We start from the raw sequence: 27256 nt of genomic DNA, 5'->3' as shown, positions 1-27256 counted from the left end.
CTATAAATTTATCTGACAGTTCGAATAATGCCGTAAAGTCCGTTGATTCGGTTAAAATTGAAGGTTGTATAGTTATATAATTAATGTGACAATTATTCGTTTTTATTTATTTTATTCCATAATGTTTTCTATCAAATGCATCTGTGATTATGATCTTGTTATTATGTAATTAAAATAATAACTTCATAATAACATATATAAAGATAAATAAGCGATAATGAAGTGTTGTAACCACTTAATTATGCAATAATAGATATACAATTAAATAAATGCGATACAATTTTAAATATGGGCTGTATGCGTTGATTTTCAGAACAGCTTGTATATAAGTCAATAAATAACGCTTTTACTAGTTCAATGGTAAGTTTTGTTGTAAAAAATCAGAGCAAATTAATTTAGCAGCTAAAAGGACAATTCATTTGGTTTCTTATTTGAATGTTATTAATTTCAAAGTTTTTAATTTCCTTACAATAAAAACGTATATATAACACGTAAAAGAGTGTATAATTTAATCACTCATTGGTTGTATTCTGATTTAGAATTGTCGTAAAGTCGATTTCAAAATGAAGATTTGCACAGTTTTGCTGATTTCAGCGATATGTCTATTGGGCATCACCAATGCTTCGAAAGTAAGTTAACATAATCATTTTCTTTAGAATACACTACCTACCCGCTTTGGTATCGACGGGTGGCAAATAATATAAGTTTAACAAATGTTATATAAGTTTATGATAAAAAGGTTCAATATCGGCTTATCGTTGAATTTTGGGACACATATGTATACAGCGTGTACCTGATTTGATTTTGAAGTTGATTTCGGTCGAGGTACTAACTTAAACGTAAATAGGTCTAAGACATCTCAGATACGAAATGTCACTAATTTACCTTGGCCGACACCGACTACGAAATAACAATGATTGTAAAATATAGACATATTTCAAGAAGGAAGAGAAATTTCTTCGTGACGGTATTCATGACATTATTTTCTTACTCTTTAGTACATTTTGTTTAAGATTTTCTTTTTTTTGAGATTTTTTTTGAAGTCGGCTTTTTTCTAATTATTTTACAGACTCCTTTTAAAATGCCAGCAAAGTTTTTGGAAAAATCGAAGCTCGTAGGCGAGAAATGTGTGAAAGAGGCTGGAGCAGAGTCTGACTTTTTGGAACATCTTTTCCCATGGAATTATCCTAAAACCGAAGCTTACGAAAAGTCCTTGCTTTGCTTCGCTACAACCATTGGTTTAGCAAATCAAGATGGTATATTTTACACAGAAAAAGTACATCCTGTTTTTAGCAGCAGTGAAAATTTCGAAGAAATCAAGAAAGCCTTCGCAGAGTGTAACGCTATGAGAGGAAACAGTCCACAGGATACTGCATTCATCATATCTGAATGCTTCTTTGACAAAGCACCTATCAGACTGACGATGTGAAACGAATCTTAAAATATTTTCCACTCTTAAAAGAACACGAAAAAAAAATGTTGTCCAAAAAATATAAGATAAGTAGAAATAAATCTTAGTTTGCATTGTTTATTTTTATTCTTATTTTCCATCATCTTTTTTAATATCTATCTACTAATATCGAAATATTAAAGGTCGAAATTTGATATAACTACCAATAATTTTAATTTACATTTTTAATCGATTTGATTAAAATTAGAAGCTCAGAACAGCAATCAAAGCGCATGATCTAATGTTTAGATGAATCGAATATCTTTTTCTTTGAAAGTATTGACTGGCTGATAATTCCGACTCTAAATACGGTGAAAGAAAGACAGAGAGATGATGATGATGACTTTTAAGTGTAAAGAATAAAGTCATTTTTTATAGAAGCGTGATCGTTTTTCATTTGTTTTTTAATGTTGTATGGTATTTCAATATTTGGCTCGTTAACGTACGCGACACGTCTTGCCGGTCCAAAAGTCTGACATCGACTGACGTCCCCTCTCTCCGGCATGTACTTATGGCGTGTACGCTCGAAACAACACTACGTTTATGCATACACTACAAATATGATATTTGAACTCGTCAGTTTAATATAAAATCATCCTGTACGTATTAGTTGATTAATAAAAGACAGATATAATGTTATAATTTATTTAAGGCAATAATAATATATTTTATAAACTGAAATAAAAAAACAGTTGGATTCCCTCTTCAACGTAAATATTTTTTCTTATTTTTTAAATAAATAAATAAATTGTTTATTAATATTTTTGGATTTAATTATTTTACAATGATAATGATACAGGAGCGTTTTTGAAGAAGCAATCTACTATCTTGTAAGTAGTTTCATATTGATCTTTACCTTTTAAAACTTTGCATTCATTATAAGTTTTCTCAATAGCTTCTTTTTTATCACTGGTAGCGAATATTTTCATAGTTCTCTCATAATTGAAGTAACCTTCGTCGTTTATTAAATTCAAATTTTTGCAAAGACAATATAAAAACTTCTCATTGGTTTCGTTTTCAGGGAGATTCCAAGGGAGCGAGTTTTCGAGGGAGTTAGCCGGAGCCCCAGTTTCTTTAATACATTGACTTCCTACTACCTTCACTTTCTCAACCATTTGTGAAGGCATTTTAACAAGCACCTGTGAAAAATTTAACATATAATTAGCACAGTATACTCTATGGCATTTTTCATGTACACAGATAACGTGCTGATGAAGAAATCAATAAATTTTCGTATAAGTCTTTTCAAATATCTAGGCGGCTCTTAAATTCGTGCGAAGTTGCGCAGAACATAGTTTTAGGTGTAGTGCAGCTGTAGTCGATGACTTTGGGCCGCCAAGAAATTTGAAAAGAGTAATAATTGGCAAGGACAAAGGTAACATAACAAAAAATATTTGTCCTTTCCTCTGGCTAAGGTATCGCATCTACAACACATTATGTCTACGAAACACCTGTTACAGAAAATCACGGATAACTAGACAAGTAATATAAATATATATTTTAATAGCAATTCCTTCTATAAGCAAATTCATTTTACGTCTTGGGTAAAGTTTTGAATTTAAATTTACCTCATTGTTTTATTAATCAAATCCTAGCATTTGATACCCATTTAAGTGATAGTATAAATGTGTCATTGGTAATTTCGAATGGCGGCCATCTTGGATTTAACAAAGAGTTCTAAATTCTAACTTAAATAACTATAGAGAGCAAGAACTAGGAATGTATTCACTATAATTAAGGCAAGTTAATACGACATTAGAGCGTCGGCGGCGCAGGGGTTAAGCAATTGAATTGTAATCTTCAGATCCTGGGTTCGAATCCCGCCATCACCATTTTATGATAAATTGATTTTTGATTTACACATATGTAAATCGAAAATCAATTTATCCGACAATCTTAAGGCGAAGGAAAACATCATGACGTAACCTACGCATATCTGCGAAGAAATTCCGAGATACATGTGAAGTCATCCAGCAGTGGGCCATCGTGGTTGACTTTAGTCACCCCTAACTAGGGTAGGCTCCGCGGGAATCAGTGGAGACATATAGTGAACTGATGATGATGATGAATATGAAATTTTAATATATGTTTTGAAAAACTATAAGACTTACCGGTGAAGCGTTCACTCCCAAAAGACAGAAAAGCAGAAGTAAGTAGTAAATCATATTTGAGAGTTTACTGGATGATTATAGCAGTACACACAAGTCACGGATGATTTTATGAATTATGAATACGTGGTATTTATACAATTTTCTCTGTCTATAGATTTGAAAATGACACTCCCAAAATCTGAATATATTATCAAGCTATTAGCAAAAAATATTAGCTATTCATTTTTTTAGTCAATTGAATATTTCAATGTATTCGATTATATACATATATCTTTATTTAATATTATCTATACAAAACATTTGTATTTTTGTAAGTTGTATGTTGCGAATAAACTCTAAAATTACTGGACCGATCTCAAAAATGTTTTGTTATTAGAAATCTATTATCAGACGAAGACGGGACTAAAAGCTACTCATTTATATAAACACATTTAGAAAGAGTATAACATAAGAGATAATTACATTAAAAAATGTAAAATAAGAGTCACAATGACAATTTCGCTTTCTTTTTATTTTGGAAAAAAACATTAAATGAATCCTCCTCTCCTACTCCCTTCATTTAACTCTTTTTAAACTGAGGCTAGGAACTAAACCGCAACTCTGTTTTTTACAGATGACTTCAAGCAAGTTAAGTATATGCTATGTGCGTTAAATTTTACTTAAAGATAGAGCTTGAAGAAGAATTTATTTCGGTAAAGAAGTGAACACAAAAACATGCAGAGTGCCAACTGTACTTGGAACGTAGTGTTTTTGACTCCGCATCATAATGACATCCATTTATATGAATAAAACTTGTAACTAGAACCAGTTTCTTAATATTCTAGACATAGTATTTATAGACAGGGAAAAAAGAAACAGATATATTAAAACAGTATTTTATTTAAAGAATACATAAAGTCGTTTATAAAAAACTGTGTAGAAAATGTTGCAAAATGGTGTGTAGTTTATTTTAGTATACAAGTACGTGGAGCGCCATTTTCACTGGGGAATTTGTGTGGAAGCAGTTTGCTATTTTGTATACAGTGTAATAGGCATTTTTGCCAGTTAATTCGTTGCAGCGTTCCAACAATTTTTTGTATGAATCCACATCTTGCGACTTAAGGGACTGGTAGAAGAGGTCAATGAACTTCTCTACTTTAAGTTTGCCATCTTTGTCGTGGAATTCCATTTCTTTAGCGAGGCACAGTAAGAATTTTCCATTAATTTCACTTTCTTCTACCCTCCATGGTAACAGATTGTGCATAATTGCTGGACTGACACCTGATTCCCTCACGCATATTTCACCTTTTCTAGTGATCAGTGATACAAGATCACCTTCAAGTGGAAGAATAGGCTGAAAGAAATTACTGGATCATTACCATTGGCATACTAAACTTATGATAAGTACAACGCGTATTCTATTTTATAAACTTTTGTTTTTATAAGGTGGAAAATGAGCACCAACAGAATTCGCCGATAAAGTTGGTGACCGCATTTAGACAGTCGCGATTACAGATACATCCTTTCATCGAAGGAGAAGGGGACGCACAGATAGAGAGCAACATAGAGATACATAAGAGATCGGAACATAGGGAATAACATGCACTATTTCCTGATGTATTAAATGATAAATATCTTATCGAAAGATATTTCAAATAAATATTATTATATAGTACCTCGATGACCGAGCTTTGCTCGGTATTTTTTTTAATTGTGTTTTTTGGAAATTATATTTAAGTACGAATTACTAATAAAAAGATGAAATATGAATAATATTTTTCGATCTTACCGATAGTTAGGTTTATGTTTAAGTTGATTATCGATAAAACACAAACAAAATGACATTTTCTAAAAATGATTCCTAGCTAGATCGATTTATCGCCCCCGAAACCCCCTATATACTAAATTTTATGAAAATCGTTGGAGCCGATTCCGAGGTTCCAATTCTATATATATATATAATTGCTCATTTAAAGTTATAAGATAATATATTATTTAGATACATATACTCAAAAGGTTAAATTATGATTAAATCACACACTACTTAAATTACAATTCGGATTAATAATATTAAAATTTAAATTATAATTTGTGATAATATTTTCTATTATATTATAATAAGAATTAAGTTTGATCTGTGCTTTCCTAATTCTACCAAACAAGCTTTGATACAATTAAAATAAGAAACAAATGCTTGTAAGTCGTGGTTAAGCAAGCTTATAAAAAAAATGATTAAAAAAATAATACAATTTGAAATTCGAATTTTGTTGCCACTAAAATTATTAAAAACTCTACCTTATTCCCCTCAATACTGGCATGAGCAGCAACCACCATGCCAAAGATAAAAAAAATGTTAAACAACATTTTGATTGAAATTAAAATTGAATCAATTACTGGAAGAGTCCACTAACACTTGAAGTGTTACAATAACTGGATAAACAATGAAATGGAAAATCTTTTTATACTTTACATTTACATTCGTTGTTTTCGTGGCAACAACGTTTAAGATTCCTTACAAATCCATTATTTATTATCGTTATGCTGATTGGGCTTTTAGGGATCGGTGGCTCAAGGATTACTTTTTAAAAAATAACTTAAAGGAATTAAAAATTATTTCGTTCTTTCTAAAGTTATTCATAAAAGAAAAATCATACTTTCATCTTTTGACTTTAAAGGTTACATAATAACAATAATTTATGTCCACAAAATTGTTTTTATCTAGCTAAAAGCAAAGCTTGTGAAGTTAACAACAGAAATTATTGCTGTAGTAAATAGCATTGAAGATTTAATTTGATATGTGAACTTTCATACGATAAGTCTTTTTCCCGTGTCATATCTTTTACCCAATACCGCGGCAGAACCATGTCGAATTAAAAAGACTGTGCATTTAGTTGTTAATTTAAATAAAAATTAAATAAGTCTCCCTACTTAACCCCTACTTTACTCCACGAAAGAATACAATTCGAATAACAATAACAATCAACAAATCACTGGATTCGGTTCAGTCTACAGGAGGTTAAATTTTATTGACATTTAAACAAACCCGCATAATTTATACATAGGTACAGGTGAAATGTAACATACCAGTCGGTTAGGAAAAATGTTTAGCAGTAAATTGAACTGCATTAGTACCGTATGCAACTACCGAAGCCGTAACATAGAAATCAGAACTACATCTGTAAGATGCGTGCTATCAAGTTATGTTTCCAGTTACATGTAGATAGCTAACTCTTAAATCATTACTATAATGTATTTAATGTTATGTTGTATTCCTAGTCTTGTTAATTATTTTGAGTAAGAATTAACATTGGTAGAGTTTGTAGCATCATTAGCTGCTTCGAAATGATTTGCTTAACCGCAACACCATACCACCTCATAAAAATAACTAAAATGAAAATAGCAGTAATTGTTGTGCCAAATTTTACTTCTCCTGCCATTCCTTCTATTTTTTATAAGGTAAGGATAGAAAGGGACTCTACAGAGAAGATAAAGAAACATTTACTTTTTTTTATTAAATTTGTCCAATAAAAATGTCATGCACATATGACATAGCACATAGTGACCAGAAGACCAGTTGCTTGCTTGTTTGGCGCCATCTTATAAAAATTGTTAAATTTATTGGCTACAATTGTCGAAATTGATTAAAGGATAATAATATAATCGTAGAAGAACCCAACAAAAAATATCAACAACTCACGTCTAGCTTGTCTGTTATTTGACCTTCGACGGTCGACAAAAAAAAAGAAACAAGTGAACAATAAAATCGATGCGAATACCGACAATTACAATGCAACAAAGCTAAATCAACACTTAAAATTAAAGCGTTTCATTAAAGTGATTTATTGTTTATTTCTTAACTACCATTATACGTTGATTGGATTAAAGTTAAAGAGTGGAATTTTTTTTAATTACCGTAGGGATTTTAATTCGATGTAAATGGATTACCTTGATAAATGTTACTTAAAATTATTGATTTCGACTGTCATATTGTCATACCTCAAATTATCTTTGAAGTAACTGAGACAAAAAAATGTGCCACTATAAATGTCACAGCAACCATTAGGCAATTTGTACACAAGGCTACACAAATCAACGATACCCGGATATTTCAGTCTCTCAGTGACTTATGCGATAGAATGTCATAGACATTTATACACACGCATCGCCGACATTTTGTTCTTTGGTTTCTAAAACAGTCGCTCGCAACCTGTTTGTCAAGATCGTCGTGAGAAAAGTCGCTACGACTTTCAAGATGGCGGAGCAAATCTATACAATATTATGTAGTTGCTACGCCTATACTGACCAAATAAACGACTATCGTCGACTATTCAATGTCGCGTGTACTCTACCTCGGTCCGCAAGTATACAATATTCCTTTCGTACATTTAGGTTTCCTTGTGAACGAAGGGTCAAAGACATTGTACTACTCAGGTCGCTTAGAGACATGAATCGCCTAGTATCTAAAATTTACGTAGCCTTGTGTATAAAGGGCTTAAGAGTACACAACATTCAAATAACTTTATCGATATTGTCAAACCGGTCATCAGTTGCTTTTTATGAGTCAACTTTGATACGCTATTTACCCACTAGATTTTTTATTCTTATACTTAATTTATATTCTGAAAGTACAGTAGGCCAGTAGCACTTAAAATAAGTGCTGGCACACAACTGGCATAACGTGTACTAGCTGGCGCCAGTGAGGACATACAGTCCATGCCGGGCCAGCGCTACTGTACTACTGTACTGGGATAATGTAAACCAAGTATTAATTTTTATTTACTTAAACTTAAGGAAGCGCCTGGTCGACAACGTTCAATTTATTTACAATTCAATTTGTTCATATTATATTGAATGTCAGACTGGTCGCCGACCCAGGTACTGTTGGCAAGACGCCGTAGAGCTGGATCTACGGGAGCTCCAAGCGATGGACTGGCAGGCGTAAGACAGGCGACTGGCGATCTCTTGTGTCGGAGGCCAAGACCCACTTTTGGTCGATTCGCCAGCGGAGTGAGTGAGCATATTAATGTCAAGGTAATTTCATGTTCATAATTTGAACATGATTAGAAAAGTGAATGTGAACAAAGAAAAAGATTTTACCATAAAAAATGATATATTTATTCCTTGTTACAATCCAAACCCATAGAAAAACTGGACATTAAGCTAAATCTTTGTGTATCTGCAAATTGAAATATTTTTAATAAACAAAATCGCGTTTTATGTATACTTTATTCAAAGCCAAGTAAACAATGTTAAATTATTATTGGACAGCCATAGATACTGGCGATTTTGTGTCGAAGCAATTCAGAACCTTAAAGATGGTAAAGTATTCATTTTTTCCACTTTCTTCATTACAACTTTCCAATATTTCTTTGAATATGTTTATATCATATTCCTTTAGCGAGCTCTCGAAGAGCGCTATAAACTCATCTACATTTAGATGACCATCTTCACCGTCGCATTTTAATTTTTTACTCAAACATAATAAAAATTTTCCGTTCGTTTCATTTTCTTCCAAATTCCATGGTATCAGATTGGCGAGTAACTCGGATCCGGCTCCCACTTCCTTGTAGCATTTCTCTGCATTTTCGGAGATATTTTCTACCAATTTTGGATCCAGTACGACGATTGGCTGAAACGTTTATAATCATCTTACTAATATAAAATACAATGTTATTTTTATATATTTTCATAAACTTTACCGTAGATAAGTAGAAAATTAATTTGGAATTTGATTTAGGAGAAAATAAAGTAAGACAAGTTTATTCAACGATCAAAAAGTTTTATTATGCAATCAAATGATTATACTTAATGTTTATAAATGCAAATATATTATAAGCTCATGCTATTCGCGTAGCAAGCAAATAGAGAAGATGTAAATGACCATTCAGTAGTGGGTGACATTGTCAAAAAAACAGTGGTAGACGACAGCAATAACAACATTTTTGCACGAATGTGCCGGCGCGACCGGACAACGTCCATACAGAAGACATTTTTGTTCGTCTGCAAGGCCGCGTTCCAAAACCACTAGAGCGATTTTGACGAAACTTTAACGGAAAGATAGCTTATACACGCGGGCATATTATTGGCTCTTATTTATTTTTTTTGTACGCCGACGAAGTCGCGGGCGATCGCTAATGTTTAAATATAATTAAGTACATGTTATTGTTCATCATTTAGTAATAAAAATATTTTAAATCAATACCTTATTTCCATTGCATTGAATGACTGCCGCGATACAAATAGCCAAGATTAAATACAGCATTTTATTTAAAAATGTAGATCCAATATTATAAAATATCAATTGCAACAGGAAACTAAATCAACCTACGAAATAAGTATTCCTTATATACTAATATTTTTTTGGTATTATCGTCAATTAAATTCTATAATCTTTTTGATCTATTATTTATAATCTTCATATTGATCTTTTAAGATTTAGAGATCTTCAGTTACGTAGTTCGATCCATTTCTATTATTTTTTATATAGTATGTTGGTAGCGTATTCTTTTTGTACATATTCAATTTCTCTATTTTCGCTCAAGACTTTCCCCTTTTAATCTATTTGAAGGTGTTGTGTTAGTGCAGTATTTCTAATCATACAACTAGATGAATGGATAGTTGTTACTACTAGGTATCTCAAATACTTCTGCATGGATCTTGATGAAATTTGGCATAGATTTAGAACACAGCCTGGAAGAAGACATATGCTACTTTTTGTTTGTTTTTAAATTCGCGCTGACGGAGTTGTGGGCTAAAGCTGTCAATAATTTTCCATCAGAACCCATCGTATCTTTTGCAATATTTATATCTCTTATTAAATACTAATATTACATCGTCTAATAATATCTCTATACCTAATTTATAATCATTACATCAACGTGAAAACCTGTTCCACAATGACGTTTAAACTATTATGTTAAGAAATATTGCTAGAAAGGAACAAAATATCACACGACTGCATATGATGTTATGAAAATAAAATAATTCTAATATGTAGCTTCAATAACAAATACTTGATAAGCGTGGCATTTATTTTTCATATATTTTAATATTTTAAGACAAAATCTTTCATTATTCATACATATGTGAACATATATTTATAATTAATCAACTAGATCCATCTGTATTAACAGAAATAACGGTGGTAGACAACAAAAACATCTGTTGCAGCATTGGACCGTCTCGCCCGGTCCATACAGACAGACAGGCTTGAAGGGAAAGTACTTCCGCGTATCTTTTGATGAGTGTGCGTGCCGGTGACCTAATTTTACTACTTTTTACCTAGGGATGGGAAGTAGAAGTAGATTTGACGGAGGTGGACGCTTAGATAGGGAAATATTCTCTTTCTGTGGGTCCTTCATCGATAAAAGGTAGGCAGCGCTATGCAATTGCCGATGTCTATAGATTGCGGTTGCTTCGCTATATAACGAATTTAGTTGGATGCATGCTCATTTGCCAATTTATAATATAAAAAAATGATTCTTCAGGTGGCAAGTGAACACCGGTACCTACAAATATCAATTACCAGAGCAGTGCAATGCTATCGGTTTATAGAAGCTATATAATAAAACTGAATACAACTAAACAAAGTACTGTCTGGCAATATGCAAATGTGCAATAAGTATCGCATGTTTATAAAACAAACAAACGCAATTCATGAGAACTAAATACATCCCTTGTTAATAACAACGTGTCAGAAATTACTTATATGTAAATTTGTAACACGGTTGATGTCTTAATCATTGTAATGCACGCAACGCGAAATGTATTCATCGTTTAGACACCTTAACATCCGGTGAGTAGTGGTTAAAGAAACACAAGTAATTATATCTTCAAGGCAACAATTATGGGCCACAAAAATTTCCCGAATAGAACCTATTTAACACGACCGGACCTCAACTAAAATGATGATATGATAACAAACATATATTAAACCTTTTTGAAAAGTCTGAAGTACGCATGAGGTTCTTTAAAATAATATTAAGAATTATTTTAAGGTTTACTTTAATCTGACATTATAATTATTAAATAGCTATAACAAATTTTACCTTAAAAATAAACATTCAGAGTAAAATATGTTCTTTCGTACCATGATAGTAACATTTGTAAATTTCAAAGGCAGTATCCGCGTGATTCTTTCCTGTTTTCTTTTTGCATTCTTCTAGCAATTTCTCAGCATGTTTCTTGTCAACGTCGCTTGGTAATTTAGCTAAAGCTTCTGCTACATTCAACTTTCCTTCCTCAGATATTATACCAGATTTTTGGAAGAAACACAACGTGAATTTCTTTAGCGCCTCATCGTCCTCGAATACGCCTTTCTTCGCCTCTGCTAATACTTCAGATTTAACTCCACTTTCTTTCATACATTCCGCAATGTGTAAATGGGCTTTCTCTTTTTGTGAATGTGGAAGATGAACTGTCTGTAATAAAAAAAATAGTAACAAATATTAAATCCAAATAAAGTTTTGTTCAAACATTTATCCTGTCTTCTAGAAGCTTCCCAATAGAAGGTCACAATGAAAAACTAACAACAACATTTTGTTTCATAAATATAGACGGATGGACGTTCTTAAAAGATCCATACCGACTTATTGATATCGATAAGATTTGGCATAGATGTAGAACATAGTCTGGAAGAACACAAAGACTACTATTATTTTTATATTCCGCGCAAACGGAATCGCATACGACAGCTAGTCGTATTATAGTAGTATTATAATTTTTTAGTCAAGAATGATATTATTTAAAATAAAACTTACATGAGCTTCAATACCCGCGACGGATAAAACAAAACATAAGAAAACAAATGAATTCATGTTGAATTTGTTATTTTATACAAGTTTGAATCGTATCTAAAAATATTAGTTGACATATGTTACTTTTATACAGATTATCAGAAGGAGATCAAGTTGTATTAAGTTAACCTCATTCATTACTATCCGGTATTCTTCTTTCCGATGTCTTTTATGGTATCATCATAATTGAAACATTATAATTGAATCTATTTACCTCGTCTGATATGGTGAATTAGGTCAGCATAACCTAGTTTAGTTCTTATATGTAGTCAGTAAAAAATCTTACCTAGAAATTGTGTTATTACATACCTAGTTATAAACTTACTTATATTATAAATGCGAATGTTTGGATGGATGGATGTTTGTTTGAAGTTATCTCCAGAACGGTAGCATGAATCTCGCTGAATCGCATTAATGTGGAACATAGTCTGGAAGAACATATAGGATACTATTTAAGGTTTTCTTATTAATTCCGCGCGGACGGAGTCGCGGGCGACAGCTAGTATTAATTACAATAGTTGTCAGCTGACTGACTGGGACAGTTTACAAAATGTACAAACTTATAGAATGTACTGACGGAGAGATAGGATTTCTAAAAATTATTTTATTTCAGAAATAATCAATAAAACTTTCATAAAACTCGCACTGACTTACCTCATTCACAGTATCATAGTTAAATTGTCATTGAATAGCAGTAAAGCGCCGATTTGAGTAATTAAAAGTCTGTGCTAAATGACTCGACTCTATCAACGACCTAAACGCCAAGGTCACAATTAATGTCTAAATTCAAATGCTTGTTTAAATATTTATATTATTTTCATTGTGTGGTAATATCAACATGTAGTTTTAAAATGTAGTATCTTTTTAAATAGTCTATGTCGTTATATATGGCAATTTAGCGACTTGGCTACCTGATACCGCTTAGATATTAAAAAAAAACTCTATTGATTGATTGAATAAAATTCTATTGTTTATATATCAAATGCGGTTAAGGACAAACAATGTCTTTAAGAATTAATTTTATCTGTTAATAAATCACAGTAAAATAGCACAATTTAAAATTAGAATTCGAAAACAAATTAATATTTGAATATGATGAGTAAAACTTGAAGAAAAGTACTAAAAAATAAACCAATTAACGCATTCTTATTATAATTATTAACCTTCATTAAACCTCATTTGTTATTGATCTTGCCTTAGTAATCTAATTCCTCGACGTTAAGACGAAAATTAGCATTGAACTACGTAGGGAAGCCGTTGTAAATACCAGGGGTGTGGAACCTTTTAGGTTAACTCACATTTGGGTGATGTTTTCTCAATTATTAAGTCTTCATGTAAATCTAGATCTCATTTAATTTACCTAAGTATTAAATATAAGTATTTTGTATTTGTTGCGCCGTAAGCGAACTAAAAAAAATTACATAATCGCTTGTTATATACGCAGCTCCATATGTTTTGTTTCTCTAAGTCATAACTGATGTTAAAAAATAGCAAAGTTACTACAGCAATATTTTGTATATCAAAAAATAAAAATTATTAATTGGTAAATGTTTGGTAGTTCTGAAAAACACAGATTATTTTCCTAGGGTTTCACTTTGACGTGTAATATTTGATCTACTTAGTCGCCGTCATTGTCGAACAAACAACGTACGTTCGACTATATTTTTTTTAAACATCCTCAGTTACTAATACAGTTTATTGTAAAGAAAGTTGTTCAGTGTAAAGAAATTATAAAATTATATTTATTAACAAAAAGGTACATAATTTTCAATATTATACGTATAATTGCGGTAAGAAGTCACTAATATTGTTCATAGTATCGTGAATAATGAAACATGGTGTCTGTGGATCGTCATTAAAATTCTTTTTCATGTAACTGAAATCATTAAAATACAAGACTTTGGAGACTAGTTGTTTATCACGTTGTAAGCAAGTTTAATTTGGCGACCGAAACGAGAAAATAGAACACAACTTTAACTTTTAACCTCCCACAGTGGATTACACTAACCGTGGGTTTCTGATGCAAAAAAAATTGTTAAATTTGTCAAAGATTGTGACAGGGATGATAATATAGTTTATTCAGAGATTTTGGACTCAGAAACCAACGTTAACTCCAATCGTCTAATTTAGGCAAGACGAAATATTTGCAATCCTATTTTATTCCAAATAAAAAATCGCCTCGTCAAGGAGCAATTCTTTTTCAGACTCTTTTCTATTTTTTCATTTTGTATGTAACTTCACAGTCTGACTTCGTTGTTAAAACTTTCTTTTGCCTTCGATTTTAGTAATTGTCATAGATCAAACATGGAAGAAACCTCAGCATGCCAACTCCGTCGTCGGCGACTAGCGAACAACCCAAACATTGCTCTGACCTTCGAACTGGGGTACCAGGTGAATGAAGGAAAAGTTGAAGACGAGACTCCTTCGCCTAGTTCATATAAATATTCTACGTACAAAGAAAATATGAATTCTGCGCTACAAGAGTTCAAAAGCAAACAACAATCGTTTGAAATACAGGTATACATTCTTCTAATCAACTAAAAACTATCATTGACCTGTACCATATTTAAATAGACAAAATGATTTCTTTAATCGCCTTTCTATCAAAGTTTAAGGTACGCGTCCATTATCCCGCGCCGGGTACATCGCCCATACGGCCCGCAACGGATTTTAGTTTGCTTAGTATGATTTTACATAACGCTGCGCCGAACAATGGACACGTACCTTTACTCAACCCTTTCTTGAGTTAGATAATCATTTTTTAAATCTCAATCTATAGTACTATCCTTTTCATATCTCCTTCCTCAAATATCCGTAGTAGCTAAGTATATAATATTCATTTAAATTTATATAAGTTATTAATAAGCACCGTTGCTATGTAACATTGACCTTTAATATTATAGAACTGATTGACTTTATATTCTAGTCTTAATTAAAAAAAAGCAGATTAATAGAATAAAATGAGTAATAATTAGAAATTAAATCCATATGTTTTTATTAAAATTAGTAAGATTTCTATAGATAGAAGAATGTGAGGAGGAGGAGATAATTATAAGCGATGACGAAGACGAATCGGAACCGGGGCCTTCTGGTGTCGACCGCCCTATTACACCCACGCCCGTGCAAGACTTTGGAACCAGTGTAGTTTATACTGAAGGTACGTATTTGATGATTATACCGACGTTTATAATTCTAATTACATAATTAGTGGTTTTCATTTATCATCAGCTCACTATACGTCCCCACTGAGGAGCCTACAATAAGTTAGGGGTGACTAGGCCATAGTCAGCCACGCTGACCCAGTACGGGTTGGATGACTTCACACATTATTAAATTTCTTCGCTGATATGTGCAGGTTGCATCACGATGTTTTCCCTCAGCTTAAGAACGTCAAATGTACATATGTCAATGGAAAAACACATTGGTATATGACGGGATACGAACCAAGGACCTGCAGATGGCAAGTCAAGTGGTTAAACGCCTGAGCCATCGACTGAGTGGCTCTGGGCTCACATAATTAGTGTAGTTTTCTCATAATAAGCTCACACTTTCATTTAACTCAGGAATACATATAGTATCGGCATCAATACAGCTTGTAATAAATAAATGAACGATGCAACACAAAAATAGAACTGTAAATACGTCATTAAAAGCCTTTGCACATAAATGTTTAGTGTTTTTATAACACTCAGATAGTAACAGTTAGTAATGTTAAACATTAATAATTATGAGTAGAAAAAAAAGAATAATTAATTCCCCATAATTGATGTAGGAATAAATTATTCTTTTTTGCTATTCAAGTAAATGTAATTGCAAATGTTTATGTAAATTTATGTTCGTTTGTCATTGTGTAGATGTTAAATAAGTAAATAAGGAATGTATAGAATAGCTTGTATTTACTTAATAATGTATGTATGTAGTATATCTATGTATAATAAGCAAAAAAATCTTATAACATTTTTTAAATCGTAATTGGAAAACGTGGATGGATGAATGTAGAAAAACCGACAACTAGTACGCGTGTGCTGGTTCACGCTAAAACTAAGTAGGTAATCTCTGCTTATCTCTTTGTGATACTAGCAATTTCCATCGCGATCACAAGAAAAAAAATACATAATTAGTAAAAGCGTAGCAACCTCTAATCCATACAATTTATTAAAAATGCGCTTTCATTCGATCATATTATCTCTGTAGTATAACTTAACTAGTTGGTTAACTAATCGATGTATACATCAGGATGTAAATGAAATTAGTATTTACTCAACTAATCTGAGAGCATATTACCTCTTTCCAGGTCCGCAGGCGTGCGATTTCTTGAAAGTTAAAACATACGAACACGATTGCCCCACGGACGTGTCCGACGCAGATGATGACGAAGAATAAAATGTCGAAAACTTTTAATCACAAAATAAAACCTATATAAACGTAAATATGATGAATTTTCTTTAATTATTACAATATGTACTCGAAAGTTGTATTTCCGTATGATAATGGATGTAAAGATTTATTACAACTTTAAAATATATAAATATTAGTAATGTTTTTGGCGTTCCTATTTATTAACATACGAACAATCATCGTAGCGAAAATTTCCTTAATGTTCATTCATTATTAGCGTAGGTTTCCATTGTTTACTTTTTGTCAATTCATCCCCCGTTCTCTTTGAAAGGACAAAGATAAAATAGTCAAATTTAAATAAGCGAAAGTCCTAGAGACCGCCATATTTTTCTTACTTATGTAGCCATATCCGAGTTTCCCAGCTCATGGAGATCGTATGTCTTGATTTGACAATAACACTCGCTTATGTTTCTCGCTTATCCTGGTTTGACTGTACACGTTTTTGTTTAAAAAGAGCAGTTGCTCTCATAGTATGTACGATGATTTTAAAATATCACAGGAGTCTCTGTGCATACATAATTTTATCAGTGTCAAGAGAGGATGGGACACACAGAGCACAATTGATAAAAGGAAACGGGTAATGAAGGTAAACGATGAAATCAAACGAAAAAACCTGTTTCCAATTGTATTTACATACAACTAGTTTTTTTTGTTTTCTTTATTAATGTATGTAAAATGTTTACATATATTTTTAATTAATTCACTAAACATCAAAACATCAAGTTTCAATTAATTCTTTGCTTACAAATTGATCTTTTATACGTCATATTATTATAAAAAAAATTTACCGAAGGTTATACAATGGATTTTGTTAATTTAAATATGATAATTACATATGTTCCTTACATTTAAATTACAAATAAGCCATTTTCTACACACGACATAATCTACATTAAAATTGCTAAATAAAATAGAAATAAAAGTGTATATAAACATTTACTTATTAACTCTCGTTTGATGACTCTTCTATGGAGAACATTCAAATCTATACTAATACTAGCTATCGCCCGCGACTCCGTCCGCGCGGGATTAAACATAGATCTTGGCTGTTTCTCAGACCTACTCAATATGCTCACAAAATTTCATGAGAATCGGTCAAGCCGTTTCGGAGGAATATGGGAACGAAAATTGTGACACGAGAATTTTATATATAAGAAGATTATAAAGCGAAAGAGTTTGTTTGTTTGTTTAAACGTGCTAATATCAGGAACTACTAGTCTGATTTGAAAAATTATTTTTCTGTTGGATAGTCCAGTTATAGAGGAAGGCTTTAGGCTATAGAACATTACGCTGCGACCAATAGTTTTTTTAATTCCGCACGGACGGAGCCGCGCCTGACAGCTAATATTTTATTAAAAAAAATATTACAAGACACACATATTCTAATAATATTATTAATTAGACTAGTTTTATGATCGGGAAATGTCTATGCACGGAGAAGTCAAACTCTGGTGGAGCGGTGGAGTCGCGTTTGTGTCCGCCGGCCAATAATTTTAAAACTACAAAATTTGTTTTGGCCACTTTAAGGAGATCTGTTACCTGTAAAAAATAAAAAAAATATATCATAAGGTGGCAAACGAGCGAACAGCCACCATAAATCGCCGGAACAGCGAAGCGATCGTTATCCAGACACGTAATTACATATGCGACAAGGGGTTGCACAAAACGAGAATATTTTCCCTTCCCATGCGGCCTCTCATCCGAAAAATCGACTTTCACTTGCCATCCTTTCCTTATAAAATAAAGAGGGGGAAGGGAAAGAAGATTAAAATTAGGCCTCCGGGACGCACACTCATCAGACGAAACACAGAATTGCTTCCACGAATGTCTTCACATAAATATAATAAAAGTACAAATTATTTTTATTTTGACTAAATTGACATTTAATCTGACCTCTTGATCTGGTGTCGTAATAGTTTCTAGAACGGTACGCGCTTGTTGAAAATGTTTGCAGCCGCCTAAATACAGGATAACAGGATTCTCGTACCTATAACAAATTAATAATTAAAAGAAAATCGTTTATTTAGGCAACAAAAGTATGATTAATTTTTTTTGGTCTAAATTATTTTTATTTAGACCCAAAAAAATCATTAAATTAAAAAAATACTACGATGACAGTTGTTTTGTCCTGATTAAATTGCTTTATTGATAGATAAACAGTCATACATATATAAAATACCAAAGTACAGGCCTCTGGGAGCCATTTGTTGGGATACATTTTCTTTACTTTGACATTTACACCACACAATGACATTTTGTCATAATTGACCAAGGCATTTCAAATGCACCCAGAACAAATACAAACTTGCAGACAAACTGACAAAAATTAGTTTCTTTGTTACAAACCAAATACATCATTGTTCATGAAATATTATTTTTTTGGATGTTACATACAGACATTCTTATTTTATTAATTGTATAGATAAAGATTTATTAACAAGTCAGGATTATTACCTAACCTATTGCCTGAATACACATACAAAAGTATATCTGTTTCTTCTATGAAAAGACACGTTTTCATACATATTTATATGTGTGTGTGTAGTGTAAGCTTACTGTACTTAATACTAACTTGAGAGGCTGTGTCATCTCGCAGAACTCGTGGTAGTGTACTTGGGGCGGAGTGAGCACGGCGAGAGGTGCAAACCGATGCTTGTAGCGCACCGCCTCGCTGTCAAACGCGCACGCCGGCTGACGGATCTTACCTTGAAGCTTGAACGCCACCAAAGCCTGAAAAATGGAAAACACATCCTGAGGTTTATGTTTTGAGGTCTACGTTGGCAAAGTTAAGCGCTTGACCTGACCAGACTGTAATCTAATATTGTCCAGGTTCGATTCCCAACATTTACCAATGTGTTAAAGATAAAGGTCAAAGATGATGAAGGAAAATATCGTGATGCAACTTGCATATATTTGGGAAGAAATTCAAATGTATGTGTGAAGTCACCCCGCACTGGGCCAGCGTGGTTGACTGTGGCCTAGTCACCTTAGGGTAAGCTCCGAGCTCAGAGTAAACATGAGCTGATGATGATGTTTTCAACTTCTTTAGCATTAGCATTTAAAAATGTTATTTAACGTAGAATAAGTGGGAAAATCTTTGTATCTTAAATCGTCTAGGGGAAGAGGAAAAAAAAACTTGTTTAGCATGTGACGTGTTAGATTTGTAGGTGACCTTGTAGTATCCTCCGCACATATTCTGCAACACTTGGCACATGAGTCCTTCCCGTGCGTGCGGCCGCGCTCTCTTCTTGTGCTTGCGAGCTCCGCGCTTGGTGTCGCGCCGCGCCGCCTCCCCCGACAGCGCCTCCGCCCTCCCCAGCGCAGACACCAGCCATCCGTACAGGAACTCATACAAATACCTAACACAAACAATTACAACTACTAAATATTTCATTTTATTTATCGTGGTTTTCTGAGACTTAAGACTCTATTTAAAACTTATTGTTATCTATGTTTTGTCAAACATAATGACAGGGAAGACTATATTTTTTGACAGAGATTAAGGCCTCAGAAACCTACGGTTAGTTCCTTAACAATTCCTACAAGCTACTATGAACTGGGACTAAAAATGTAGTATTAAGCTTCGTGGTTTATATTCGTAATATTTGCGCACAAAATTACACTAGGGATAGCAAATGTTTCTTGATTATTCACCTTGGGTTTCTGAAACCAAAATCTATATAAAACATATAATCATCCCTACCATTATCTTTGACAAAACAGAGATAAAAATATGTTTTAAACGGGGATTTTAGTCACAGAAACCTACAGTCAGGGTTGTATGGCAACGTACCAGAATATGTAGTGGTACTCATGCACACTGTAAAGCTCCAGCTCGAGACCCGCGAGCAGGTAGGCGATCATAACACGTAGCACGTGGTACAGCAGCCACGTGCCGAAGCACGAGCGCCCCGCCCCACTGCCACCCACCACGCCGCCCCCCACCAGTGCATCTACACTCTCCGCCTACAACAAATATTAATTCTAAAGTAAAAATCTAAATGCTACTTGAGACTTGGTTGCTAATTTATAAGGATGACTGATATTACCTAAGCTTTTTTTTAATCTAAAACCCATCTTACTTCGGCTTTAATACATGAAATAATGATTTTCTACGTTTTAAAAGTTATCCCATAATTTTTCAATTAAATTTAATAAACTGTATTGTTTTTGTAAACTGTACCAATGTGTTATTTAAGAATATACTGAAACACATCAGAAAAAGATTTAGCAATTAAAATATAGGGTCTTGACAGACAGACAGACAACAAAGTGATATAAGGGTTCCGTTTTTTCTTTTCGATGTACGGAACCCTAAAAAAAGGTATAGTAAGTGTGATTTGAACTCGTTTTTTCACGGTTTTTTAGAATTACACATCACGTGCTTACGCCCATGTTGGTGCATATGCGTGTCTGCATACGTTCGTACGTGCATGCATGTTTGTATACAGAAATTACATGACAGACCTCTTCCTGTAGTGCAGCAAACTCGTCGAGCAGTAAGGCCAGCTTGTCCCGCTGACGCGCGCGGTTGTGTCCGCAGACCTGCAGCAGCACCGCGAATGGACGCACGCAGCGCACAAGGAAATTCTCCACCAATTCACGAGCCTGGAACGTTACAACGGGTCAAAAATATATTGTAATTAGTAATTTAAGATATTATACCAATGAAAATAATTACTAGCTGTCGGCCGCGACTCCGTCCGCGCGTTTTAAAAAACTTAATAAGTAGCCTGTGTGTTCTTCTAGACTAAGTTCTATATCTATACCAAATTCCATCGAGATACATTGAGCCGTTTCGGAAATACCTTCAAACAAACATCCATCCATCCATCTAAACATTCGCATTTATAATATTAGTAAGATACCTGAGGGGTGCACGTCGCTGGTGACTTGGGGGTGAGTGCTGGAGGGTTGACGAAGCTCCTGATTGACTCGCGCAGTATCTCGATGAAGGGATGGTGCGGACGCGGCTGTCCGGGCGCCGCCACCGCGCTGCTCGCTGTGCTGGCGGGCGAGGGGCTCAGGTACAGCAGCTGCAGTGCTGACCGAGACAGAATACACGACCGTTGCCGACTGAAGTCCATGAAGAAATCCTGCAATACAACGCAACATAAACATAATAAAACACTAAGAGACACGGCAAATGTAAAATCGAAGTATTGCCTCGAAGGTCAGGAGAGGACTTTGGTTTATTAAAATAATGCATTCTCTTGTGAAAAATAATAAACTACCCATTTTATTACAAATTAGCTATCGCTTGCGACACCGTCCACGCAGAATTAAAAAAAAACTTCATTAGTAACCTATGTGTTCTTCTTGGTTCTTTGTCTATGCCAAATTTCAGCAGATCCATGCACCAGTTCTAAAGCTACCAAACAAACATCCATCCATACATCCATCCATCCAAACATTCACATTTATAATATTATAAGTAAAAACATACAAGTGCAGTATGAAAGTTAGTGCACGAAGTAATCTTCCAAGCATGTCTGAGCCTCGTAACCAGTTCGTCGAAGTACTGCAGGGCTTCGGCTCGAGGCTTGATGCGCGTGTAGCGAGGGAAAGTTGGGGGCAGCAGCCGCTGGTTGATCATTGGTTCAAAACCCATAGGGTTAGGGGAATCGGCTGTAAGATAATTAATGCCCCTTAATTTTTCATTTTTTTACTTTATATTCAAATGAACAAAGGGTTTTTTAAAATACAGCCAAGATTTACACTTTTACCTCGTTGATTTATTTTCGTTGCTTTTAACACTTTTGTGTGTAAGTCATATTTAAGACATTTAAAACTGCAATATTTTATTTAAAATTATTGAATTTGTTTCTATACAAGTTTTAGTATGAAATATGATTTTCACTTACAATTCTCGACTGGCTGAGTGCCTTTTCCTGATGTTTTGATAATGATCTTCATCATTTCCGAGCATCCATTCAGTAAGGCAACACAATCTGCCCCAGATTGACAATCTCGTTTTGTTATTACTAGCAAAGCTTGGTAAATCATTCTTGTGAAGCGAATTCTAGCAGCCAATGCCAACCACAAATTATTAACCTAAAATTACATATTAAAAAAATATTATCATAGCACCCAAAATAAAAATTCACTAACAAAATAATGGTAAAAGTATTAAAGATCTTTATAGGAAACTAGCGCTTGTTCGCGACTGCATCTGCATGGAATTAAAAAATTTAAATTAGTAGCCTATGTTCTGGAGATACCTTCAAACAAATTTCCATCCAAAACTCTCCTTTATAATATTATATAGTAAGTTTGCGATTTTTTTTTACTCACATCATCATCAAAACTCCGTGCCTTTTTATTAAGTTCTTCCTCTTGTTCTCGCAACATTGCGATACTTTTCTGCTCACTGACTTCAAGACTAGCATCATATGTGCTTCCCATTTGTGGATTGGAGCCAAGACGATAGCCATAGCCCATCGGTAGAAAATCTTCCTCTTCAAATACTAACGCTCTGAAATATAATTAGAAAATTAAAGAAAAAAAACCTTTTCAAGGACAGTTAGAGGAAAAAAATATTTTATATGTATTACTATCCAAACAAGAATTCCGCTAAGTTCTAATATTTACCTTTGATTTAAGCATTTTGATTTACTTCAAATACATATTATTCAATAAATTGGAGTTAATACTTTTAAGGTTATACATACTTGTTAATACAATCTCTTATACAGTCCAACAGCTTGTACACCGCAATGCAGTATGCTTTCAGTGTTTTATTTATTATAGAATGTGGCTGATGTAGATACAGATTGGTAAACACTGTCTGCGCCAATGAGTGACCTTCCAGCCAAGACACGATGCAAGCCATTGTAGCATCTATTATACCTATCAGCTCACTAGGTTCAAGATCATCTATTTTTAATTTACCACACTGAAAAAACACAATAATTTATGTTAAATAAGTAATTATAAACAGCAACGTCATCTTACTAATATTATAAGTGTGAATGTTTAGATGGATGGATGGTGTTTGAGGGTATGTCCAGAATGGCTTAATGGAACTTGCTGAAATTTTGCATTGATGTGGAACATAGCCTGGAGAACACATTGGCTACTTATTAAGTTTTTTTTTTACTTCATCACGGACAGAGACCCGGGCATCAGCTAGTTTTAGATAAATATGTAAACTAAACAAAGATGCTTTGATTTTGTAGTAGAAGGTGGTAAATGAGCAAATGGCCAGTTAATTCAATTAAAAGGCAAAGCAAACACTGCCCATAGACATCTGAACAGTTTCTGTAATAAAATATCTTAGATACATACAGCAACAGCTTGTGGAAAGTTTAGTGGTTTTGGATTCCCCCGATTACAAAGCATCCCAGCATCCATCTTAGGATCCATCATTTCAATAGCTGACATAGCTTCAAATAAACCAAAAAGGTGGCCATCATGTAGTAATTCTCCTAATTTGAGATCTGAAAGATAAAATTAATTACATACTGTGGAAACTAAATGGGTAAGATACGCAGTACAGAAACAAAATGTACATACATTCTCATTACTTTAACATATTCAATGCCACTGTGGTTTTATATGATAATATATGAAGATCAACTTGCCAGGCGAATTGGCTATGTTAAAGATGTAATGAACAATTGAAAAACATGAATAATACCTTGAATATATTTAAAGAAATCGGAAGTTATATCAACCCAATTGTAGGTGACTTCAGGTGAGGCTGGTAGAGAATCCATGGCCCTATAAAAGATTTTAAAACATTTTATAAAATGAATGTGTAATGTTGTGTTAAGATATAACCAACATTCAGTTACATCTTGTACATGTTAACATTTTAAATGTAATCCTTCAGTCCAAAAATAATGTTAATAAAATTTGTTAATCTGGACACTGCAACTTACCTTTTTGGTTACAAAATATTCAGAACTAGACTATCAAATTTTATACTATAAATACCTACATGAAATATATGACAATTAGCAATTGTAATTCCACCAGTATTTTAATACATTAGATAAATTAAATGATTTTACAAATACTCTTTCAAGATATGGAGCAATTGGGTTATTAGTATCGATTATAAACATTTTCTAGAAATTTTTAAAATACACATAATAAGCATTAACAACACTTAAATATTTAACAAACAAGCACAATTTATACAGCTTTTAGCAGAATACATCAATAATATTTAACAAATATATTTATTAGTTACAGTTACATGAATTTAACAACGTATAATGATTTAAATATATAATAAAGAACTGAAAAATGTGTACATGTCGATCTGTACTAACCCATCACCATCATAAAAATAATCATTATCTGCCATATCAAATTTGGAGAAGTAAATCAAAGATAGGAAGAGAAATATAAAAATAATTTACCATTTACTTTAATCACAAATATAAAAAAATTATTTGCCACAATAAAAACACCCGCTTTTCATTCTATTTGACATTGATGAATTGACAAATGACAAGCAGAAACAAGCAACCGACAAACCATCGACATAAAATAGTTTTTTCTACCAAAGATTAGTCGGAAAGCAAGGTCTATTAATTTCATAATTTCACATGACCTCCAAACCAGTTTGTTTTAAACTCTACTGATTTCTAGAGTAAAATAGTAAAATTAAGGTATAAAATAAAACGAACGACGGTATTTTAAACAAAAGTTTATATATATTTAATACTGTTTTTGAACATGGGTTGCGGTGTGGTTTCGATATTGGGATCCTCGGTAACAGGGTCATACACATCGCCGTTGACTTGTGTTGGTTCCATTGATTCCGTTGTATCTCCATTAGTTGCAGCGTTCGCTGGATTACTACCACCTCCACCAGGTTTTGACAGACTAACGCCATCTATGCCCATATCCATGCAATCGAAATGTAAAATCTGTAACAAAAATGAAAATAGATATTTTGGATTACAAGGGTTTTTTGCGATTCTTCGCAAAAAGTTAACACTTTGAAAGAATAACTAAAACTAACCAAGACTGGCGCCATATCAATCCTGGTGTCCATGTCCATACATACATGTAATCTCTGCTGAACTATCGAGACATCAAATAATCTGATACACATATCGACAAGCCCGGGAGGCAAATAGGGAACTGGGATGGGCACGCAAAACGGTGGAGGATTACTTGCTGCAAAAAAGTTTTTTATCAATAATCGTTTAAACTGACTATAAAATAGAATAATGAAATTAAGCAGGATAGGTACAAATTGTAAATATTTTACCTGAAAACATTTTTACTAAAACACTTTTGTTACTCATTTTGACTTCCAAATTTATTATGGCTTCCTCAGGTTCAAACTTAAGAATTGCGCAAGCTAAAACGATAGGTAAAATATTACAGTACAAAATAGTTAATAATAATCTCCCATATACATTCTATAAAGAAATTATAACTTTAATCCCTTTTTTCGAACTTCCTTCTTCGACGATAAGCCGAGTCTTGTGACGAAGATTCCTTTGCGATTGTATTCATTGATTGTAGTGATCAGAACATATCATCTGGCGACTTTATAATAGCCCTAGCAAAGGCGATTAATCTTTTATATCAAAACATTACATACTGCGTCTGTCGAAACCAAATGCTTCTATTCGGATACCGGTGCAACAAGTGCATTTGTAGCTTTTGCATTCGCAAGGTCCGCCGGTAAATGGAAGCCTCAGTCGCCAACCCGGTCTGTACCATGGCCTGGGCATCATTTTTCGTATGGTCTGCAAAAAATATATAATTTGGATCATGTTTAGACTATATAAAATGTATGCAGTAATTCTTACTATTTACATAGAAAATGTTCATAATTATACCGTCTTACCTCGTTAGTGTGGACATCGTAATACACTGAAAAGTCTGTGACATCCATGGCAATGTCTCGTTTTCTCTCAAAATTTTGAACATTATTTTCATTATATTCGCTTCCTGCAATGTTTTTTAAAGTTTTTTTTAATTTAATCTGATACTATCAAAATCAGTTCAACACACATAAAACTTGCTTTTAAAGTATAATTTTTAAGCGAGGCCTTAATAATTAAAATCTTATAACAGTACTAATTATGTACAATCAAAATCGGTGTCTGTAGTACAAATTACAGATAAAACATTATGTGATTAAGTCAAAGTGCAACCACACCAAGTAAGCACTACCAGTGTAGGCTACATTTTAACACCAACATGTGAACTCACCTGGAATAACCGTTACGCATAACAACAAATGAAAAATAACTTGAACCACTTTTGTTTTCATTTCTATTGTAATATTGTGAATAAATATTCAATTGTTGCCGTCACAAGGGACAACATACAAATGACAGCACGTTTGGACTTACGTTAACACTTAACTCTTAAAAGGTTCGGCTTGAACAATTCGTATGCAAGATATGTCATGCAACCGATACTCGCTTGCGGTACTTTCTAGAGAAACTCCCGTATAATGACACCTACTACGAATATCAGCTAAGCATCATTAATTATCCATCTTCATATATCCACGATAATAGATTTTACATACATCAATGAAAAAC

At 33.3% G+C, this 27256-nt stretch overlaps 8 protein-coding genes across 9 annotated transcripts; 2 read left to right on the top strand and 6 right to left on the bottom strand.

Annotated features, from left to right (window-relative positions):
- The first annotated feature begins 509 nt into the window (after window positions 1–509).
- Window positions 510–1509, top strand: LOC106124140 (uncharacterized). The gene is made up of 2 exons (XM_013320609.1): window positions 510–629; window positions 1070–1509. The coding sequence occupies exons 1-2, from the start codon at window positions 564–566 to the stop codon at window positions 1427–1429; spliced, it is 426 nt and encodes a 141-aa protein (XP_013176063.1). The 5' UTR covers window positions 510–563; the 3' UTR covers window positions 1430–1509.
- Window positions 1510–2182: 673 nt separating this feature from the next.
- On the bottom strand, window positions 2183–3742 carry LOC106124128 (uncharacterized). The gene is made up of 2 exons (XM_013320595.1): window positions 3562–3742; window positions 2183–2589 (listed from the first exon to the last, which is right to left on the bottom strand). The coding sequence occupies exons 1-2, from the start codon at window positions 3613–3615 to the stop codon at window positions 2230–2232; spliced, it is 414 nt and encodes a 137-aa protein (XP_013176049.1). The 5' UTR covers window positions 3616–3742; the 3' UTR covers window positions 2183–2229.
- A 688-nt stretch (window positions 3743–4430) lies between these two features.
- LOC106124069 (uncharacterized) lies at window positions 4431–5981 on the bottom strand. The gene is made up of 2 exons (XM_013320524.1): window positions 5836–5981; window positions 4431–4894 (listed from the first exon to the last, which is right to left on the bottom strand). Exons 1-2 carry the CDS (start codon window positions 5902–5904, stop codon window positions 4511–4513), a joined length of 453 nt encoding a protein of 150 aa, XP_013175978.1. The 5' UTR covers window positions 5905–5981; the 3' UTR covers window positions 4431–4510.
- Window positions 5982–8639: 2658 nt separating this feature from the next.
- Window positions 8640–9866, bottom strand: LOC106124123 (uncharacterized). Its single transcript, XM_013320589.1, has 2 exons — window positions 9743–9866; window positions 8640–9169 (listed from the first exon to the last, which is right to left on the bottom strand). Exons 1-2 carry the CDS (start codon window positions 9800–9802, stop codon window positions 8798–8800), a joined length of 432 nt encoding a protein of 143 aa, XP_013176043.1. The 5' UTR covers window positions 9803–9866; the 3' UTR covers window positions 8640–8797.
- A 1661-nt stretch (window positions 9867–11527) lies between these two features.
- Window positions 11528–12377, bottom strand: LOC106124120 (general odorant-binding protein 56d-like). The gene is given in 2 exon segments (NM_001312151.1): window positions 11528–11960; window positions 12300–12377. Coding segments are annotated over 2 exon segments (414 nt in total). The 5' UTR covers window positions 12357–12377; the 3' UTR covers window positions 11528–11603.
- A 1687-nt stretch (window positions 12378–14064) lies between these two features.
- Window positions 14065–16796, top strand: LOC106124213 (uncharacterized). Its single transcript, XM_013320682.1, has 4 exons — window positions 14065–14091; window positions 14621–14852; window positions 15357–15492; window positions 16630–16796. Exons 2-4 carry the CDS (start codon window positions 14640–14642, stop codon window positions 16716–16718), a joined length of 438 nt encoding a protein of 145 aa, XP_013176136.1. The 5' UTR covers window positions 14065–14091; window positions 14621–14639; the 3' UTR covers window positions 16719–16796.
- Window positions 16797–18116: 1320 nt separating this feature from the next.
- Window positions 18117–25189, bottom strand: Naa35 (N-alpha-acetyltransferase 35). Of its 2 annotated transcripts, none has more exons than XM_013321908.1 (14): window positions 25103–25189; window positions 24373–24455; window positions 24021–24172; window positions 23405–23628; window positions 23028–23208; window positions 22598–22787; window positions 22180–22361; window positions 21602–21829; window positions 21201–21341; window positions 20527–20699; window positions 19906–20092; window positions 19306–19463; window positions 18627–18720; window positions 18117–18272 (listed from the first exon to the last, which is right to left on the bottom strand). In XM_013321908.1, exons 2-14 carry the CDS (start codon window positions 24449–24451, stop codon window positions 18132–18134), a joined length of 2130 nt encoding a protein of 709 aa, XP_013177362.1. In that variant the 5' UTR covers window positions 24452–24455; window positions 25103–25189; the 3' UTR covers window positions 18117–18131. The 2 variants fall into 2 exon arrangements, with proteins under 2 accessions (XP_013177362.1, XP_013177361.1); XM_013321907.1 differs by lacking the exon at window positions 25103–25189 and adding an exon at window positions 25013–25096.
- Window positions 25190–25393: 204 nt separating this feature from the next.
- On the bottom strand, window positions 25394–27026 carry LOC106124896 (uncharacterized). The gene is made up of 6 exons (XM_013321909.1): window positions 26919–27026; window positions 26551–26654; window positions 26302–26449; window positions 25963–26055; window positions 25711–25868; window positions 25394–25615 (listed from the first exon to the last, which is right to left on the bottom strand). Exons 1-6 carry the CDS (start codon window positions 26977–26979, stop codon window positions 25394–25396), a joined length of 786 nt encoding a protein of 261 aa, XP_013177363.1. The 5' UTR covers window positions 26980–27026.
- Between the last annotated feature and the right edge of the window lie 230 nt (window positions 27027–27256).

Source organism: Papilio xuthus, unplaced genomic scaffold, assembly GCF_000836235.2.
Source record: "Papilio xuthus unplaced genomic scaffold, Pxut_1.1 DF825946.1, whole genome shotgun sequence".
In the NCBI taxonomy this organism is placed as follows: domain Eukaryota; kingdom Metazoa; phylum Arthropoda; class Insecta; order Lepidoptera; family Papilionidae; genus Papilio; species Papilio xuthus.
Note: the sequence above shows the minus strand (reverse complement) of the source record. Positions and strands in the feature narration are given on the sequence as shown.

Excerpts from the sequence above, each read along its gene's own strand:
- LOC106124140 (XM_013320609.1), top strand. The coding sequence starts at position 564 with ATGAAGATTTGCACAGTTTTGCTGATTTCAGCGATATGTCTATTGGGC. Across the intron at positions 630-1,069 it reads GCATCACCAATGCTTCGAAA|ACTCCTTTTAAAATGCCAGC; the intron begins GTAAGTTAACAT and ends ATTATTTTACAG.
- LOC106124128 (XM_013320595.1), bottom strand. The coding sequence starts at position 3,615 with ATGATTTACTACTTACTTCTGCTTTTCTGTCTTTTGGGAGTGAACGCT. Across the intron at positions 2,590-3,561 it reads TGGGAGTGAACGCTTCACCG|GTGCTTGTTAAAATGCCTTC; the intron begins GTAAGTCTTATA and ends AATTTTTCACAG.
- LOC106124069 (XM_013320524.1), bottom strand. The coding sequence starts at position 5,904 with ATGTTGTTTAACATTTTTTTTATCTTTGGCATGGTGGTTGCTGCTCAT. Across the intron at positions 4,895-5,835 it reads CCAGTATTGAGGGGAATAAG|CCTATTCTTCCACTTGAAGG; the intron begins GTAGAGTTTTTA and ends AATTTCTTTCAG.
- LOC106124123 (XM_013320589.1), bottom strand. The coding sequence starts at position 9,802 with ATGCTGTATTTAATCTTGGCTATTTGTATCGCGGCAGTCATTCAATGC. Across the intron at positions 9,170-9,742 it reads TTCAATGCAATGGAAATAAG|CCAATCGTCGTACTGGATCC; the intron begins GTATTGATTTAA and ends TAAACGTTTCAG.
- LOC106124213 (XM_013320682.1), top strand. The coding sequence starts at position 14,640 with ATGGAAGAAACCTCAGCATGCCAACTCCGTCGTCGGCGACTAGCGAAC. Across the intron at positions 14,853-15,356 it reads AACAATCGTTTGAAATACAG|ATAGAAGAATGTGAGGAGGA; the intron begins GTATACATTCTT and ends AGATTTCTATAG. Across the intron at positions 15,493-16,629 it reads CAGTGTAGTTTATACTGAAG|GTCCGCAGGCGTGCGATTTC; the intron begins GTACGTATTTGA and ends ACCTCTTTCCAG.
- Naa35 (XM_013321907.1), bottom strand. The coding sequence starts at position 25,047 with ATGGCAGATAATGATTATTTTTATGATGGTGATGG. Across the intron at positions 24,456-25,012 it reads TATTTTTATGATGGTGATGG|GGCCATGGATTCTCTACCAG; the intron begins GTTAGTACAGAT and ends AATCTTTTATAG. Across the intron at positions 18,273-18,626 it reads TTACGACACCAGATCAAGAG|GTAACAGATCTCCTTAAAGT; the intron begins GTCAGATTAAAT and ends TATTTTTTACAG.
- LOC106124896 (XM_013321909.1), bottom strand. The coding sequence starts at position 26,979 with ATGAAAACAAAAGTGGTTCAAGTTATTTTTCATTTGTTGTTATGCGTA. Across the intron at positions 26,655-26,918 it reads ATGCGTAACGGTTATTCCAG|GAAGCGAATATAATGAAAAT; the intron begins GTGAGTTCACAT and ends AAAACATTGCAG. Across the intron at positions 25,869-25,962 it reads TTTAGTAAAAATGTTTTCAG|CAAGTAATCCTCCACCGTTT; the intron begins GTAAAATATTTA and ends ACTTTTTTGCAG.